At 39.5% G+C, this 17,651-nt stretch overlaps 1 protein-coding gene across 5 annotated transcripts in view; it reads left to right on the top strand.

Moving 5' to 3' along the window:
- Positions 1–17,651, top strand: part of ORC1 (origin recognition complex subunit 1) — a 33,118-nt gene that overhangs the window by 1,211 nt on the left and 14,256 nt on the right. For 2 of the 5 annotated variants that reach the window (XM_068539874.1, XM_068539878.1), the window contains exons 2-10: positions 2,518–2,616; positions 3,402–3,476; positions 4,168–4,264; positions 4,914–5,041; positions 6,595–6,773; positions 7,959–8,277; positions 14,405–14,774; positions 15,667–15,768; positions 16,378–16,573. In XM_068539874.1, coding sequence (XP_068395975.1) covers positions 4,173–4,264; positions 4,914–5,041; positions 6,595–6,773; positions 7,959–8,277; positions 14,405–14,774; positions 15,667–15,768; positions 16,378–16,573 — 1,386 coding nt within the window. In that variant the 5' untranslated portion in view covers positions 2,518–2,616; positions 3,402–3,476; positions 4,168–4,172. Of the gene's footprint in view, positions 1–1,782; positions 1,936–2,517; positions 2,617–3,401; positions 3,477–4,153; positions 4,265–4,913; positions 5,042–6,594; positions 6,774–7,958; positions 8,278–14,404; positions 14,775–15,666; positions 15,769–16,377; positions 16,574–17,651 lie in introns of all 5 variants that reach the window. The other 3 variants (XM_068539876.1, XM_068539877.1, XM_068539875.1) reach the window with 3 other exon arrangements.

Here is a 17,651-nt window from a genome sequence, read left to right as displayed (position 1 = left end):
GATGATTAATAAATAAATATTGGTTGAATAAAAGAAAGTTTCTATTAGTTTGGCCAAAAAGTTCATTTGGGTTTTCTGTAACATCTTATGGAAGTTCCCGAACGAACTTTTCCACCAATCCAATATCCCCATTTTGTGGGTAAGGAAATTGAGGCCCATTTGACCTTTCAGTCAGTGGCTGGGAAGCCTGCCTTATTGTAATAAGCATACCAGAAGCAAGCTGTCTTAGACATGTATTAACATTATCTACTTTCACACAAGGTGTTCTAAGGTAAGTGCTTAAGAGCACAGTCATTGGAATCCAGCTGCTCGGGGTTTGAATTGAGTCTGTGCTATCCTGTATAACACTGGGACAACTTACCATCTTGAAGTGCTAATAGCATCTGCCTTTTATTCAGCAAATATTTATTACTGAATGCCTACCTTGCACTTAGTATGGACTAGCATTGTTCTAGGATTATTGTGAGGATTAAATGAGATAAACGTATCAAGAGTTTTGGTTCTACCTCTGTCTTATTGGATCAATAAATATCTGCTATCATTATTTTTACTGCAACTCCCTTATCTGTTTTCCCTGGATGTGGCTCCTGGGCTGGGTAGTGTGCATGTTCCAGATTTCTGCTATCTGCAACATTAGGAGCCTGTAGTGGGTATCTCCTAGAAGCCAAAGCCTTTGCTAGGCCAAGTCTGGCCTGCCTTTCCACTCCATTCATCACCGCTGTTGGGGAATCTCTTTGCTTATGGTGGATGAGATGCAGTGCTGGGTCGAGGGTAGGAAAGTGGGGTAACAGTGCAAAGAGGCCTGATATATACTATGATTTCCTTATGCTGCCTCTTTAGAAGGACTCCTGATTAATTTTTTGAACTTTCCATGGAAAAACAACCTGCATATAGAAAATGCACAAGTCATATACCGCTCAATGAGTTTTCTTGAAGAGAACATACCTGTGTAACCAGCATCCAGATCAGGAAACAACATGACCAGCATCCCAGAAGCACTCCACTCCCCCACTGTGCTTCCTTTCAGTCACCGAGGTTTCCTTCTATTCTGACTTCTAACACCATAGGTTACTTTTACCTGTTTTTGACCTTTGTGTAAAATGGAATCAATATAGTATGTATTCTTTTGGTGTCTGAGTTCTTTAGCTCATTGTTATTTTGTGAGATTTTCCCCACATGTGTGCAGTTGTGGTTGGTTTCATTTCATTGCTGTATAGTGCTGCTATGAACATTCTGGTTCATGTCTTTTGATGATATGTTTGTTTTTCTGTTGGGTATATTCTGTTGGAATTACTGGGTCATAGGATATGCATATGTTCAGCTTTAGTATATACTGCCAAATTTCCAAAGTGGTTTTACCAGTTTACATGCCCTCCAGCAGTGTAGGAGAGTTTTGGCTGCTCTACATCCTTACCACACTTGGTATTGTCCTAATGATTTTTTACAAACAGTTCATTCAGGACGTCCCTGGCGGTCCAGTGGTTAAGACTCCATGCTTCCAATGCAGGGTGTGTGGGTTCGATCCCTGGTTGGGGAACTAAAATCCCACATGCCGCTTGGCACGGCCAAAAAATTAAAAAAACAAAAAACAAAAAAACCCAGTTCATTCATTCATTCATTTGTTCAGCTATTATGTGCGAAGTCCTAACCTAGGCCCTGGGGACACAGTTATGAACAAGACAGACAAGGTCCCAAGATCCCTGCTCTTTTGGAATTTAACATTCTGATGTAGGAAGTACAACAAATAAGAAACTAATATAATGTTTATGGCTTTGATAATAGGTTGGTGCAATAGAACAAGACCCTGGGCAGTATAAGGGGGTGGCGAGTAACTTTCCATTGGGTATCAGTGAAGCCCTATCTGAGGAAGTTTCACTGGAGCTGAGACCTGAGCCATCCCTGCAAAGATATTCAGGAAGAGAGAACAGCAACTGTGTAAGTCTGAGGGCACTAACAACCTTGGTCTGTTTGAGGTTTGGAAAAGCAGGCCTGGAGCATAGTGACAGGCTGAGTTGAGGCAGGTTATGTGGTCCAGGCCCAGAGAGCCTTCCGATACCCATGCCTGCTCACCCTTTGGTAAATCATCCACCTTTGCACGCATATATGCTTATACTGGTCTCAGTGAACACAGCTCATGATCTAGAAAAGGAGTGTTAAATTTTATCTTGGCTTAGTTTTTGAAAGAGTGTGCCTGCTTTAGTAACTAAAATACGGTTTCTATTTAAAGGCATTGAAAGCATGGGTTTGATGACCTTAGGTATACAGGAGTACCTTAGGAGTATGGAGATAGTCCTTCTGTATGCCAGCTTTTAGTTTGAAAAAGTGTGATCCTTATGCCAGTGTTATCAAATATCATAGACACTGTGACAAATCAGAGCATTTATCCTGCAGTTAGATTATTTGAGAATTGTAGAAAATGTGTTGGGAGATTCCACTTTGCTACAAAGCACCTCAGTGATATTCCAATTTTTTTTAATGATGGAGCTTATTTACTTGCATCTTTTGTCTGTATCTCAGTAGCCTATTTTGCCTGATTTCATTGCGGAAAGGTGAAAAGTTACAAGTTTACTGATAGTTCCATGTTACATCTTCCATTAAAAGGAACGTATATTGAAGGTAAGTTAGAGTTAATATATTTCCTTGAACATTTATTGAGATTCAAACACTTTTACTAACTTTTTACCAAAAGATTATGAGATATAATGAGTCCAAATGCATTTTTACTTGAGCACAAGTCTCCTACTTGTTTTAACTCATCAGTCTGCTGTTGGTTCATTTCTACAATGTATTTAATTAAAATTAGATTGATTTTAATAATACTATGTTGTGAATTATACTCTAAATGTTCTTAATAGTAACCATTCACGCATCATTTGTAAGCTGTCCATTTACTAATGACTCAATATCTTCTTTTTGCTAATTACTTTCCTCAAATTATATTAAAAAATACCTTTTTTAAAAGCAGAAAATCTTATGGGTCAGAATGTTCCCAAGTACATTGTAAGAAATAATGCTACTGACTTTAGGAAACCAGATTATTTAATCAGGATGTCAATATGCTATTCTAATTGTTGTTTTCAACATGGACTGAAATTGTTGGTCCCTCTATCAGTAATTCAGAGAAATTCTGTCAGACTGGATTAAAAAAAAATTTTTTTTTAACCCCAGTTTTGTCAAACTTTAGCTCTATAAGAAAAGCATTGAATTTAGAGGAAAGGATTGTTTTCTTAATAACTTAAACTTAAGATAATGAATTGGCATTATTATTAGGACTAATAGATTGTAGCTTCCAAATTGTAAAGAGGATTGTCAAATATGTTTGGATTTTTCATTCTTATTTCAGAATTGTCAGTAAAAATGTCTTTTTTCCCGTGTACTTTAATACAGTTGTTTCTTTTCAGCTATTCACAATATTAATATCTAAGACCTGTCAGCTGCAAAGAAAAAGACCCCTTCCAACTGCCAGAGCAGTACAGGTTAGTGACCCTGGGGTTTTGTTTTGTTTTGTTTTTAAGGTAAGTGGAATGATACATTTGATAAAATCCATTGCCATTCCCCCAAATGCCCCTTGCCTGTTTTTGCCTCCATCCCTTGGAAACCCTCATTTCATCCATCTTAGCAATAGCTACCCATTATTTAACATTCATTTTAGAAAACCCCTTTAAGAAATCCTTCCTCCCTGAACAGTCACAAGACCTGGTCCTCTACCTTGCAGTAGTCTCTCTGGCTTTCTCTTGGCTCTTTGCACTGTTAGTTGTCCTTTCGTGTGGTTATATTTTATCCCCACCTAGATTATAAATGTTATAAAGATACTTACAACTACTGTATCACTGTCTTTTAGTTTCACGTTATTAGATGTTTCACATCTATCATTGTGCCTTGTACCTAGTAAGTACTTCTAAACATCTATAGTTTTTTACACATTGACCTTTCTGTTTCCCTGGATAGGAAGAGATAAGGCATAGTACCAGATGATACTGAATTGCCTATGTTTGATCTTCATAGAGCTTGACTTTTTCCTCAAACAATTTTTTTTTTCCTAAATCTGAAATGTGTGGGAGTGTAGCAGGGACAGAAAAGAAGGCTGAACCCATTGAAGGTAGGGACTGTGCCCTAGAATCCATCAGAACATGTCATGTTAACTCAGAGTTAGTGACTTTTACACAGGAGCCATGGCCTACTGTCCTACAAGGCTGAGGACCAGACAAACTTATTCATGGGTTGACAAGCCATTGGATCGAAAACTGCACTACCAAACCTACAAGTGAGTAATAGAGTCCTTTGGTGTACTGGAACTAATAGCTTCTTCAAGCTGAGCTGTTAATAACTTGTATCCAGGGTGTTCTAGGTACTATAGGTTGAGGATTGAGGGACAGAAAATATGAATTGATTGTAAGGGGGTGTGGGTTTGTTTGATGGAAGAAGATGTTAGCATAAATATAGCGGCTAGTGATACAGGAAGATATTACATCAGGTTAATAAAATTTGATATGTATGATAATGTCATATCTATTTAAGATAGGTTCTGTATAATTCTGCATGATAACAGGGTAGGATGGATGTTGTTACTACATCCTCTTAGCCCAAGACATCTCTGAACAATCTGATGTTGTTATTGGGCAGCTTTCATGTCTTAGGAAGCCTTTGTTGTTCTTTGTCAATAACTGAGAGAAGTTAGGGTTCATCCTAAGGCCTCTGGATTAATCATCCATGCTAAAACAATTCATTCAATTCATGTTATCTACTCTTGCGTGTGACTTTACTGGTAAATTGGTTTCTAGTAGGATTGGTCAGCAGAGAGAAACTATTCAGGGGGTTTTCTAGTTACAGAGCACATTCCTCTGTGCCCAGGGGTCTGAAGAGCTTGGCCCACCCTAAGAGATTCCCTAACATGTTTCTCTGTTATTTCCTAGAGAAATGAGTTTGAAAATAGAAGGTCGTTTGCCTGAGATTGACCTCCAAGTTGGACAGTTTGTGCTGATTGAAGGGGATGATGATGAAAATCCATATGTTGCTAAATTGGTTGAGTTGTTTGAAGACGGTGAGTTTGGGGCTGGAATGAAAAGTATTCCTTGTCACTAATGATTGGGAAGTGCTCTGTGGTGGGAACAGGGGTGGTTACTGATTCTTCTGTTCACAGCGGTATATAGGGTGTGCCTATGGGGTCACTTAAGCACCAGCTGTGCCCTCTTCCACCTAGTGAACGTCTTTACTCAATAGCGCAATATTGGGTAAAAATGGGAATGGAGGGCTCAAGAATTTAGCTTTTGCATCATTTTTAGGAGGGGGTAAGAAAGGCCATGAAGGCAGGATTGTTGGAGTGGAGAGAAAGGATGAATTTCGGAAGAAGGGGGAAGGGAAATAATAGGTGATTTGCACTCTAGTAGAGACGTGCCCTTTAATTTTGGCATGAGGAAGTTAGTAATTTTGCAAATGCAAAGTTACTTTTACTAGGGAGGCAGTAAGTTGGATTGGGTAGGTGTATCAGTTGGTTGACATTCAGTCAGAAAAACAGAAACACTTTAGGTCTTTTATTTACCCAGAGGGACTTGTGTATAAGTGTTGAAATGGCTGGAGAAGCAAACAGTGGTGTTTCCCAGAGATCAGTAAGTGCAGAAAGCTGCTACTGCCCTTAAGTCTAGAGGAGAAAAAGGGAAGGTAGTGTGAACTGGTGCCTGCAAGGCCACACTCACAGCCGCAGCTGATTTTCTCAGCTGTTAACTCTCTGCAGACCAGAGAAGAACACAGAAAAGTGGGAATGGAGCAGAACTCCAAAAGGAAGATGAAGAAGGATAGCAATTTAAACTATACAAAACTGCTTCTTCCAAAAGCTAGGAGAGGAGTAAGTGGAAGTTAGTCCTAGTCCTGTGGCAGTTTGTATGCCTAAAAGAAGGAACTGATAGAGTGGATGAAGGTATTTTACATTATAGAGATAGGGAGGATATTCAACAAGTATGGAGGAAAACTTCATCAAACTAACATCCGCTAGGGGGAGCACATCAGCAGGATGGGCTTTTGTATTTGAGGTTTGGGCCTTTGTGTATAGATTTTAGAACCATGTATTGTGCTACATTGGATGGCTTCAGCTTTCTCTGAAGAGAGCTAAGGAAGAGAAGAGGCAGTGATGATGGTGGCACTAATGAGTGTATGTCCTTTCACTTGGAGCTAACACTGGTATGGAGTGATGTTAATGGTATATTATGATGATAAAGCTGAAGACTGCAAGCATATGTTTGCCAGAAGTCATCTCAGTGGCTGATGCTCTGAGTCTTGCTAGGAGTTTTGTTTTGATTTGCAAAATTTGTTCAGTACCTGTGATTAGAATTGCTCCTCTCAAACGCCTTTTACAATTTATGTGATGACCGATAGCACCATTTGGACGTGGAGCAAAGTGAGAAGAACGTGGGTGCTGGGTGGAGTCAGATTGCCACTGGTTGGTCCTGTGACCTTTGACAAATTATTTAAGGGCCCTGAAATGTGATCACTTCACCGGTAAAAGGGAGACAGCCATAGTACCTACCTTGTAGGATTATTGTGAGGATTAAGGTAATGTTTATTATCTTTAACCTTACTTTTTCCATCTATCCCTCCTAGATTCTGAACCTTATTCCAAGAAACGTGCTCGAGTACAATGGTTTATCCGATTCTGTGAAGTCCCTGTCTGTAAACAGCATTTGCTGGGCCGGAAGCCTGATGCACAAGAGATATTCTGGTATGATTACCCTGCCTGTAACAGCAACATTAATGCCGAGACCATCATTGGCCACGTGCAGGTGGGTGATGCCTTGATCCTCAGTTCTATCTTGAAGCTTATTTCTGGCTGATTCCTAAATTGCATGATCTCCAGGATATTACTGGCTCTCATTTACCCCACGGAAACGCATTTTTCCTGTTTGTCACCTTCTCTGCTTGCCTGCCTACTTCCTTTCAACAACAAATACTTATTGAGAGCACTTACCATGTGTTAGAAGCCTCCTGGAGGAAGTGACATTAGGTTGTGACCTGAGGGATGAGCAGGAATTAGCAGATGTATCTCAGTGGGAAATTATATTTAGCTGTGATTGTGGCAGGCATAAAGCACTTTGAGGCTAAATATGCTTGCTTAAATGAGGCCTTCACCTTGAGTGAATCAGTACAAAGAGTGTCATTGCTCCAGGCAAATGTGTGTTATGAGATTTTATGATAAATCAGGTTCTGAAGAGTTGTAGGCTGAATTGAGACACTGGTTTGGAGACTAGGATATGGGTTATTTCTCAAGCTACTTCAGGCCCCCAAATGGGATTAGATCAGGATGTGAAGTGTGGTCACATGGTGATTAGGTGGTTGGTAAGGCAGGGAGACCATGGCTTGGCATGACTATAGTCAGATTTTTCCACTCTATGGGCCCAGCATATCATGTGCCACAGAATAATTTATCTCTGAGTTAAATGAGTGAAGAAGTGAAAGGCAGATGTAGAAGTTGAAGCAGCAAAATGGGTGGATTTGGAACGGTGTGGGGGTGTTTAGGCAGGAGCACAGTGGTGGGCATGAGCAGGACTGTGACAAGCCGAGCTTGACTAGTGGTGGAAAGCCATTGTGAAGAGCACTGAGCTCTCAGGAGGTAAAGTGGGGTCAGATTTTAGAAGGCAGTGAAAATCAGTTTAAGTAATCTGATCTTGCAGAGTGGGTAGCCATTGTAGACTATTGAGCAGGGGGGCATGCTTAGAGAAGTTTTTATGGGAAAACTTGGCATGGGTGAATAGAATGGACTAGAAAAGAAAACAACATGAGGTATGGATATCAGCAAGGAGGACTCTGTGGAAATATGCTGTGCCATGTCCGTGCCTCTTTTGTTTAGAAAAGTAATTGTTCCAGGTAAGAATGCAGACTTGAACGCTCTTTAATCATAGCTCTCACAGAGCCTTCGTTGACTCTTTGGGTCCTCATTTCTTTCTATCATCTATACTTCCTAAATTCAGGTAGTAGCTTTAGCCCCAGATGAAGTGATACCTATGGATCTGAAAAATGAGAAGACATTCTTTGTTAAACTATCTTGGAATGAGAAAAAATTCAAACCACTACCTCCAGAACTATTTGCACAGTTGGATAAGCTACAGGAAGGCAACCCTAGATGCCAGAAGTCCGTGGAAGCCAAAACTAAGAGTACAGAAAGCCCTTCTTGGACCACAGCAGAACGTGTGGTCAAAAGGATTGAATCAAGGCACTCCACCTCCAAATCTCGCCAAACTCCTTCCCATCCTGTCACCCCAAGGGCAAGGAAGAGGCTGGAGCTCAGCAGTAAGTGTAAAATGGGTCACAGTGGGCAATACTGAGGCTAAAGGAAAATGATAAAATATTAATTCATGCTACAGTATTGAGTTAGTGCAGCAGTGAGCCAAGTACTAATTGGACGTCTCTTGAAATATATATCACATAAGATTTACCATTTTAATCATTTTTAAGTGTACAGTTTAGTGGCATTAAGTACATTCACATTGTTGTATAACCATCCGCATCATCTTCCAAAACAATCTCTCCAACCATTAAGCAATAACTTCCCATTCCCTCATGCCCCATCCTCTGGCAACCACCATTCTACTTTTTGTCTCTGAATTTGACTTCTCCAGATACCTCATATAAGTGGAATCATACAGTATTTATTCTTTTCTGACTGGTTTATTAAAGTTAGTATAATGTCCTCAAGGTTCATCATGTTGTAACATGTGTCAAGATTTCCTTTTTTAAAAAATTGAGATATAATTGACATATAGCATTATAACATATTAGTTTCATGTATACAACATAATGATTTGATATTTGTATATATTGTGAGATGATTACCACAGTAAGTTTAACTAACATCCATTACCATACGTGCAGCTACTATGGAAAACATTATGGACGTTCTTTAAAAAACTAAAAATAGAGTTGCCATATGATCCAGCAATCCCACTCCTGGGTATATATCTGGAGAAAACTCTAATTTGAAAAGATACATGCACTCCAGTGTTCATAGCAGCACTATTTACAATAGCCAAGACATGGAAGCAACCTAAATGTCCATTGACAAATGAATGGATAAAGATGTGATATATTTGTATATATATGTATACAAAGGAATACTACTCAGCCATAAAAAAGAATGAAATAATGCCATTTGCAACAACATGGATGGACCTAGAGATCATCATACTAAGTGAAGTAAGTCAGAGAAAGACAACTACTATATAGCATCACTTATATGTGGAATCTAAAATATAACACAAATGAAATTATTTACAAAACAGAAACAGATTTACCCACATAGAAAACAAACTTATGGTTACCAATGGGGAAAGGGGGTGGGGGAAGGGTAAATTAGGAGTTTGAGATTAGCAGATACAAACTACTATATATAAAATAGATAAACAATGAGGTTCTATTGGGCAGCACAGGGAACTATATTCAACATCCTGTGATAAACCGTAATGGAAAAGAATATATATATATATATATATATATATATATATAGAATTGAATCACTTTGCTATACACCAGAAACTAACACAACAATGTAAATCAACTGTACTTCAATTTAAAAAAAAAGAAACATCTGTCATGATACCTAGTTACAGTTTTTTGTCTTATGATGAGAACTTTTAAGATTTACTCTCTTACAACTTTCAAACATGCAACACAGTATTAATTGTAGTCACCATGCTGCACATTACATCCCCATGACTTATTTATTTTATAACTGGAAGTTTGTACCTTTTGGCTACCTTAACCCATTTTGCCCACTTCCTCAACGCCTGCCTCTGACGACCACCAATCTGTTCTCTGTATCTATGAGCTTGGTTTTCGTTTTTGTTTTTTAATTTAGATTCCATATATAAGTGAAATCCTATGGTATTTGTCTTTCTCTGTGTGATTTATTTCACTTAGCATAATGCCCTCAAGGTCTATCTGTGTCACAAATAACAGGATTTCCTTCTTTTTATGGCTGAGTAATATTCCATTGTATATACATACCTCATTTTCTTTTTTTTTTTTTTTAAGTTTATGTAAGATTGGCTTCATTTATTTCCTTTTTTTTTTTAATATTTATTTATTTATTTGGCTCCATGGGTCTTAGTTGCAACACATGGGATCTTCCTTGCAGCATGTGGGATCTTTAGTTGCAGCATGAGGGATCTTTAGTTGTGGCATGCTAACTCTTAGTTGTGACATAAGAGATCTAGTTCCCTGACCAGGGATTGGACCCAGGCCCCCTGCATTGGGAGCACGGAGTCTTAGCCACTGGACCACCAGGGACGTCCCACATACCATATTTTCTTTATCCATTCATCCATTGATGCACACTTAGGTTGTTTCCATATCTTGGCTATTGGAAATAATGCTGCAGTGAACATGGGGGTGCATTTGTCTTTTCAAGTTAGTGTTTTTGTTTACTTCAGATAAGTACGCAAAAGTGGAATTGCTGGATCATATGGTAGTTTTTTGTTTGTTTTAAATAAATTTATTTATTTATTTTTGGCTGCATTGGGTCTTTGTTGCTACGCGCGGGTTTTCTCTAGTTGCGGTGAGTGGGGGTTACTCTTCGTTGTGGTGCACGGGCTTCTCATTGCGGTGGCTTCTCTTGTTGCGGAACACAGGCTCTAGGTGTGTGGGCTTCAGTAGTTGCAGCATACGGGCCCTAGAGCACATGGGCTTCAGTAGTTGTGGTGCACGGGCTTAGTTGTTCCGCAGCATGTAAGATCTTCCCGGACCAGGGCTCAAACCCGTGTCCCCTGCATTGGCAGGCAGATTCTTAACCACTGTGCCACCAGGGAAGTCCCTCATATGGTAGTTTTATTTTTAGCTTTTTGAGGATCCTCCATACTGTTTTCCATAGTGGCTGCACCAATTTACATTCCCACCAACAGTGCATAAGGGTTCCCTTTTCTCCATATCCTTGCCAACACTTGTTATTTGTTTTCTTTTTGATGATAGCCATTCTGACAGGTGTGAGGTGATACTTCATCTTGATTTGCATTTCTCTGATGATTAGTGACGTTGAGCACCTTTTCATGTACCTATTGGCCATCTGTATGGCTTCACTTGGAATAAGAATAATGTCTATTCGGGTCCTCTGTCCATTTTTTAATCTCATTGTTTGTTTTCCTGCTATTGTATGAGTTCTTGATGTACTTTGGATATTAACCCCTTATCAGATATTTGATTTGCAAATATTTTCTCCCATTCAGTAGGTTGCCTTTTCATTTTGTTGGTGGTTTCTTTGATGTCCAGAAGCTTTTTAGTTTGCTGTAGTCCCACTTGTTTGTTTTTACTTTTGTTGGCTTTGTTTTTGGTGTCAGATCCAAAAAATCATCATCAAGATCCATGTCAAGGAGCTTATTACCACCTATATTTTCATCTAAGAGTTTTATGGTTTCAAGCCTTACATTCAAGTCTTTAATCCATTTTGAATTAATTTTTGTGTATGATGTAAGATAGTAGTCCAGTTTCATTCTTCTGCATGTTTCAATTCTTCTGTCCAATTTTTCCAGCATCATTTAATGAAGAGTCTGTCCTTTCCTTATTGTATGTTCTTAGCTCCTTTGTTGTAAATTAATTGGCCATATATATGTGAGTTTGTTTCTGGGCTTTCTATTTCGTTCCATCGATCTGTGTGTGCACCAAAACCATACTGTTTGGATTACGGTAGCTTTGTAATATAGTTTCAAATCAGAGATTGTGATGCCTCCAGGTTTGTTCTTCTTTCTCAAGATTGCTTTGGCTATTTGGGGTAAAATCTCCTTTCCGTTTAATTTTTTGAGGAACCACCATACTCTTCCATAGCAGCTGCATCATTTTACATTCTCATCAGTAACACACAAGAGTTCCATTTCCGCACATCGTCACCAACTATTTAGATCTTGTTATTATTATGTTGTTTTATATTGTTATTTTCTGTGGTTTTGATTGTAGCTATGCTAATGGGTGTGAGGTAGTATGTCATTGTTACATTTCCCTAATGATTAGTGATGTTAAGCCCTGTAATTCGCTAATTCTTCAAGAGCTTAGCTACTAAGGTGACATTGCTTTTAGATCCTTAGTGGAAGAGCTAAGAAATATATATATATTTGTTATAATATAGTGTTAAAACTCTTAAATTCATACTCGTACTTCTAATGTATACCATGGGGTTCTTTCCATCCTTCCCACATTCCATAATTCCAAATCAAAATTGATTTGCAGTTCTTTATGCCTTTAGAATATATTCCACTGAGGGAGTAACGTTACTTTGATTAAATTTTTTTCTTCCACTAATGGTTATTTTATTGGTGATATACAGTTAGGTTCTTTCATTTCTGTTTAATTTTAGGGCTTTTCCCATCTTTGATTGATTTTCAAAACATTTAAAACATTAGCATAGTTAAAGAGTCAAAACTATTTAAGACAAAGTGTACTCAGATAAACCCCATTCCTTTCTTTACCCTTGTCCCTGTTTCTACCTCATCTTTTGTAGGTAATCAATTTTATTAGTTTCTGGTTTATTTTTCCTTTGGTTTTTGCAAAAATCAACAGATAAATCGAAACACACACAGACATATATACACACAGTCATACACAAACATGCATATAATTTTTATTTTATTATAGTTTTATTTCCCATTCTTTCTTACCCAGTAGGGTATTATACTGGATGTATTCTTTTCCATCTTAACTTTTTTCACTAATAATATATCTGAAAGCTACTCCATGACTGTTCTGAGAGCTCATCCTCATCCTATTATGTGTCCTTAATTTTTCTGTTTATGTGCCAAGTTCATTGAGTATAAGTTATTTGCATTCTTGGTAGCTCCTTAGTAGGAGCTATCAAGAATACAAATGTTTAGGAGCTGAATATAAACATATAAAACATTTTGGAAATGCAGAAGACTACTAGAGAAATAATTTGTAATACCACCATTTAGAAATAATTGAGTGTTTTTTTCACTGTTGATTTTGTAGGATCTTGAAAGTTAGGGTAAAAAATTTAAACTTGACACAGTTACATAATTAGATGAGGCAGATATGATGAAAATATTTTGGATTGTTTTTGACAGAAAGATGGGGAAATGAAGCATGAGGGAGACCAGGACATTGGGATATTTTTACATTAATCTAGACATGAGCTACCCTCATATTTACCACACAGGTACTAGATGACTTCTTACCTTGTCTGCAGCTATTCCACATACACCCTGTGCTGTGACTAAAGTGAACTCCTCTGCCCAGTGCTTTTCTGCCTCATTGCCTTAGCTCACATCAATCTCATTTATTCTCTTCACTTATTCCCCTCCTTCCCCTTTCAACTCTGCTGAAATTTTGCCTTTCTTTCAAGGTCTGTCTCAAAAGCCATGTTTATTAGCACTTAGGTGCTTTAGGACAATTTTTAAACTTCATACTATAGACGTTTATGTGTATCATCTGCCCTGTTAGTTTTGGCTGCATTGGGTCTTCGTTGCTGCACGCGGGCTTTCTCTAGTTGCAGCGAGCGGGGGCTACTCTTCGTTGCGGTGCACGGGCTTCTCATTGCGGTGGCTTCTCTTGTTGCAGAGCATGGGCTCTAGGCACATGGGCTTCAGTAGTTGCAGCATGCAGGCTCAGTAGTTGCGACATGCGGGCCCTAGAGCATGTGGGCTTCAGTAGTTGTGGTGTGCAGGCTCAGTAGTTGTGGCTTGCGAGCTCTAGAGCGCAGGCTCAGTAGTTGTGGCACACGGGCTTAGTTGCTCCACAGCATGTGGGATCTCCCCAGACCAGGGATCGAACCCGTGTCCCCTGCATTGGCAGGCAGATTCTTAACCACTGAGCCACCAGGGAAGTCCCACATATCTTTTAATAGCTCAATTGATATCTATGAATGAATGTCCAGGTTCTTGGTGCATTTGGTCATGGTGAGAGAGGAGCAGATCCAAATGTGGCTCTGTGTATTCTTAGAACCCAGTTGGTTACCCTCACCCACCCCCTGCGCCAGGGACCCATCTTCTCTCTGTTGGTAGATATAATCTGGGTTAAGAAAAATCTAGGACTTGGTATTACTCAACAGAGCCATTGGTATAAATTTTTTCAGATGCTGTTGAATGGGGCCTGAGGATATGCAGTATCACCCTGGTTGAGAACCACTCTTCTGGTAGATTACATCACAGAAAACCTTACCTGAACATTTATCTGTAAAAGCTGATTTAACTGTTGACTTATGGTTCTAGCTAGCAAAATTACTCGTAGAATTTAAGAGAGAGTCTAAAAATAATAAGAGCTAGCTGGTGCAGGAAAAGAAAGCATAGAATAATTCAAAATATGGATAACTCATGTCTTTGTATCACTCAGTGAATGAATTTATCTATAAAGAGGTTAGGGGTGTATATAGTGCTAGTTATAAAATTCACACATTGTCTATGGTGATTTCTCTTGAACTTAGGTTTCCCTAGGACGCATAACACTAGGATTTCCCAGCAGACTTCGTGGGCCTCGTTGGAGTCTCCTGGAAGAATGAAACGGAAAGTGGCCTTCTCTGAGATCACCTCGCCTTCAAAGAGGTCTCAGCCTGATGGTCCTCAGAACTCATCTCCAGCTCTGAGAACCCCAGAGAAAGCTGGAGAGATTCAGCAGTGTTGTGCCGAGGATGACAAGAAGCCTTCACCTGATGGTTGCATGATCCTGAGAACTCGAGTCCCAGCTTTGAAAACGACAGAGACTAGTGAAGAAAGAACACTTACTCCTATCAAGGGGGGACAGAAGTCCTCGGTGGTGCCTTCTGTGATTCTGAAACCAGAAAACATCAAAACGAGGTGACTGGGGATGCTCCCCTGCCTCCCACAGAGCAAATCGAGATCCTTCACGTGATGTGAAATGTGTGGGTCACAGCCGATAAACCTGCCTGTGTCACAGAATCACCAGCTTTTCCAAAATACAGATTTCTGAGCCTCTCCCTAGATGTAGGAAATTAACCTCCAAGTGTTCGGCCCAGGAATCTGCATTTCTGAGACGCTCTTTGGATGATTCTGATATACCCAGCTGTCCTTTGGGGATCACTGCTCCAGAAGATAATTTCCCAAACCTGAATTGCTTCACAGTCCTGGATTTCATTACTTGCTGTGGCTCTTTGCCACGTTTTAACAGTGATTTTCTTAGTTTTTTTTCTTTTAAACTGGAAGCCATTTTCAAATACATATAGTACAAGAAGATAATGCATCTAGAAAAAACTCTGCAGTTTGACATTGGGCAATGTTTGTAAATAATGGGCTGCACAGGGAATGTGACAAGCCTGAAATTTCAATGTTTCCTGCTCAGAAACTGCAGCACCTGGCTTACCTAGTTTGCTTGATAAATGCTTTGTATTGAAAATATAGCTGCATTTCTGCTACCCTTGAGTGGACAGTAAATTCATTGATATGTCAGAAATTAAAAAAGGATAAGAAACTCTGCCTAGGATTAGTATATTCTGATCTCTAGTTGGGGAGGTGATGAGTCTGATTTAAATGATAAGCTTTTGGCAAACTTTAATCTCTGGGTTTGAGTCAAACTTCAATTACAAACTTTTTAGCAAAGTGTGATTAGCTCCTTCCAAAGTAGCTGCAGAAAGAATAGGAGCCAGTCAGGCCACCTGACTATCTTCTAGTCCTGCTGTTGATCCCTGGTGCCCAAAACTGCTTTCCATAACCTTGCGCTGGTATCTTGCAGGGAGGCCAAAGAACCAGTTCAGGATGAAGCAACCTCTACTCCCCATCGTATCCGCAGAAAGAGCTCTCTCTTGACTTTGAATCGGATGAGGCAGCAGCTTAGGTAAGACTGCTGCTTGGCAGGCACAAAAACATCCTGCCATTTGTGAAATCTGTAATCCTATTTCTTAAATCCTCTTTTTATTTCTTGTTTGTTATTTGCTAATCCATTGAAATTCTCCTTTACCTAGTATGTCTGGAATTATGTTAATTTCACATAAACGTCACAGTTTGAAAGGGGCAAGAAACACTGCCCTGGCCTTAGGTGGCTCCCAGGGCCCCATAATCATCACACCCAGCAAGACTGTTAGTGCGGTGCCTAAGAGCATGAAATTTGATTCTGATAGACTTGGATTTGAACCTGGGCTTTGTCATTTACTATCTGTGTAACCTTGGGAAGGTTACTTAACCTTTCTAAGCCTTGGATTCCTCATCTATAAAATGGGAATAATAATAAACAAGTCACAGAGTTTTGCAGGGTTTAATGAGATAATATAAATAAAGCCCTTAATAGAGCTTCCCAGTAACAAGAGCCCAAGAAGAGGAGCACATCTGATATTGCTCGGTTGCAGGAGAGACTCTGCAATACCTCGAATCCACACTGATATGCTAGGAGCTTCTTATGTAGACTTCAAACATTGAATATCAGAAAATAATGTGTCCTACCGTTCAGGTTTTTAGGTAATAGTAAAAGTGACCAAGAAGAGGAAGAGTTTCTGCCGGTAGCCAAGATTTCAGCCTCTGACAGTGAGGAGGAAGAGGCTTCCACACCCCCTCTTCCAAGGAGAACACGCAGCAATGTGTCCAGGAACCTACACTCTTCCATGAAGTCATCCTTACAGACCCCCTCCAAGACACCAAAGAAAACCGTAAGGTTCTTTTAGGTTTATTTCTCGTAATTTAGAAATTGTGGTGACTGAGGTCACACAACTAATAACAGCTGGGTTTTGAGCATAGGTCTGTCATATTCAAAGCTATGCCACTTGGAGTATTCATGGAGGAAAGGTTCTTTTTCTTTTTTTTTTTTTTAAACATCTTTATTGGAGTATAATTGCTTTACAATGGTGTGTTAGTTTCTGCTTTATAACAAAGTGAATAAGTTATACATATACATATGTTCCCGTATCTCTTCCCTCTTGCGTCTCCCTCCCTCCCACCCTCCCTATCCCACCCCTCTAGGTGGTCACAAAGCACTGAGCTGATCTCCCTGTGCTATGCGGCTGCTTCCCGCTAGCTGTCTATTTTACGTTTGGTAGTATATGTATGTCCATGCCACTCTCTCACTTTGTCACAGCCTCCCCTTCCCCTTCCCCATATCCTCAAGTCCATTCTCTAGTAGGTCTGCATCTTTATTCCCATCTTGCCCCTAGGTTCTTCGTGACCTTTTTTTTTTTCTCTTTTTTTTATAATTTAATTTTTATTTTATATTGGGGTATAGTTGATTTACAATGTGTTTCAGGTGTGCAGCAAAGTGGTTCAGTTATATATATATATACATATATCCATTCTTTTTCAGATTCTTTTTCCATATAGGTTATTACAGAGTATTGAGTAGAGTTCCGTGTGTATTCATGGAGGAAAGGTTCTACGTGAACCCCAGGACTGAAAATGAACCCAGCAGACAGTGATAAAATTTGAGTCCAAGTTCCTTTTAAGATACAGAACCGAATGGCCAAGAGCCAGACTGCCTGAGGGAAGGACAAGAACTGTAAGAACGCGTTTCCCATGAAAGCTGGCAGAGGGCTTTGTGCGCAGTCAGTGCTCAGTGGGTATTGAATCCAGGGCTGCTGAGCCGTGTCACTGGTTTTGTTGTGCCACTCAATGCACTTGAGGAATAGGGAGCACTACTAGGTGTTGGTGATGAATTGTGTAACAGAAACATGGAAGAGGTAAATGGATGTCTCTGCTTTCTGTGGAACTTTAGCAGAGCATTGAAAGCTATTAAGA

This window comes from Eschrichtius robustus, chromosome 3 (assembly GCF_028021215.1).
Source record: "Eschrichtius robustus isolate mEscRob2 chromosome 3, mEscRob2.pri, whole genome shotgun sequence".
Classification (NCBI taxonomy): Eukaryota; Metazoa; Chordata; class Mammalia; order Artiodactyla; family Eschrichtiidae; genus Eschrichtius; species Eschrichtius robustus.
This window is presented reverse-complemented; position numbering and strand designations above follow the sequence as displayed.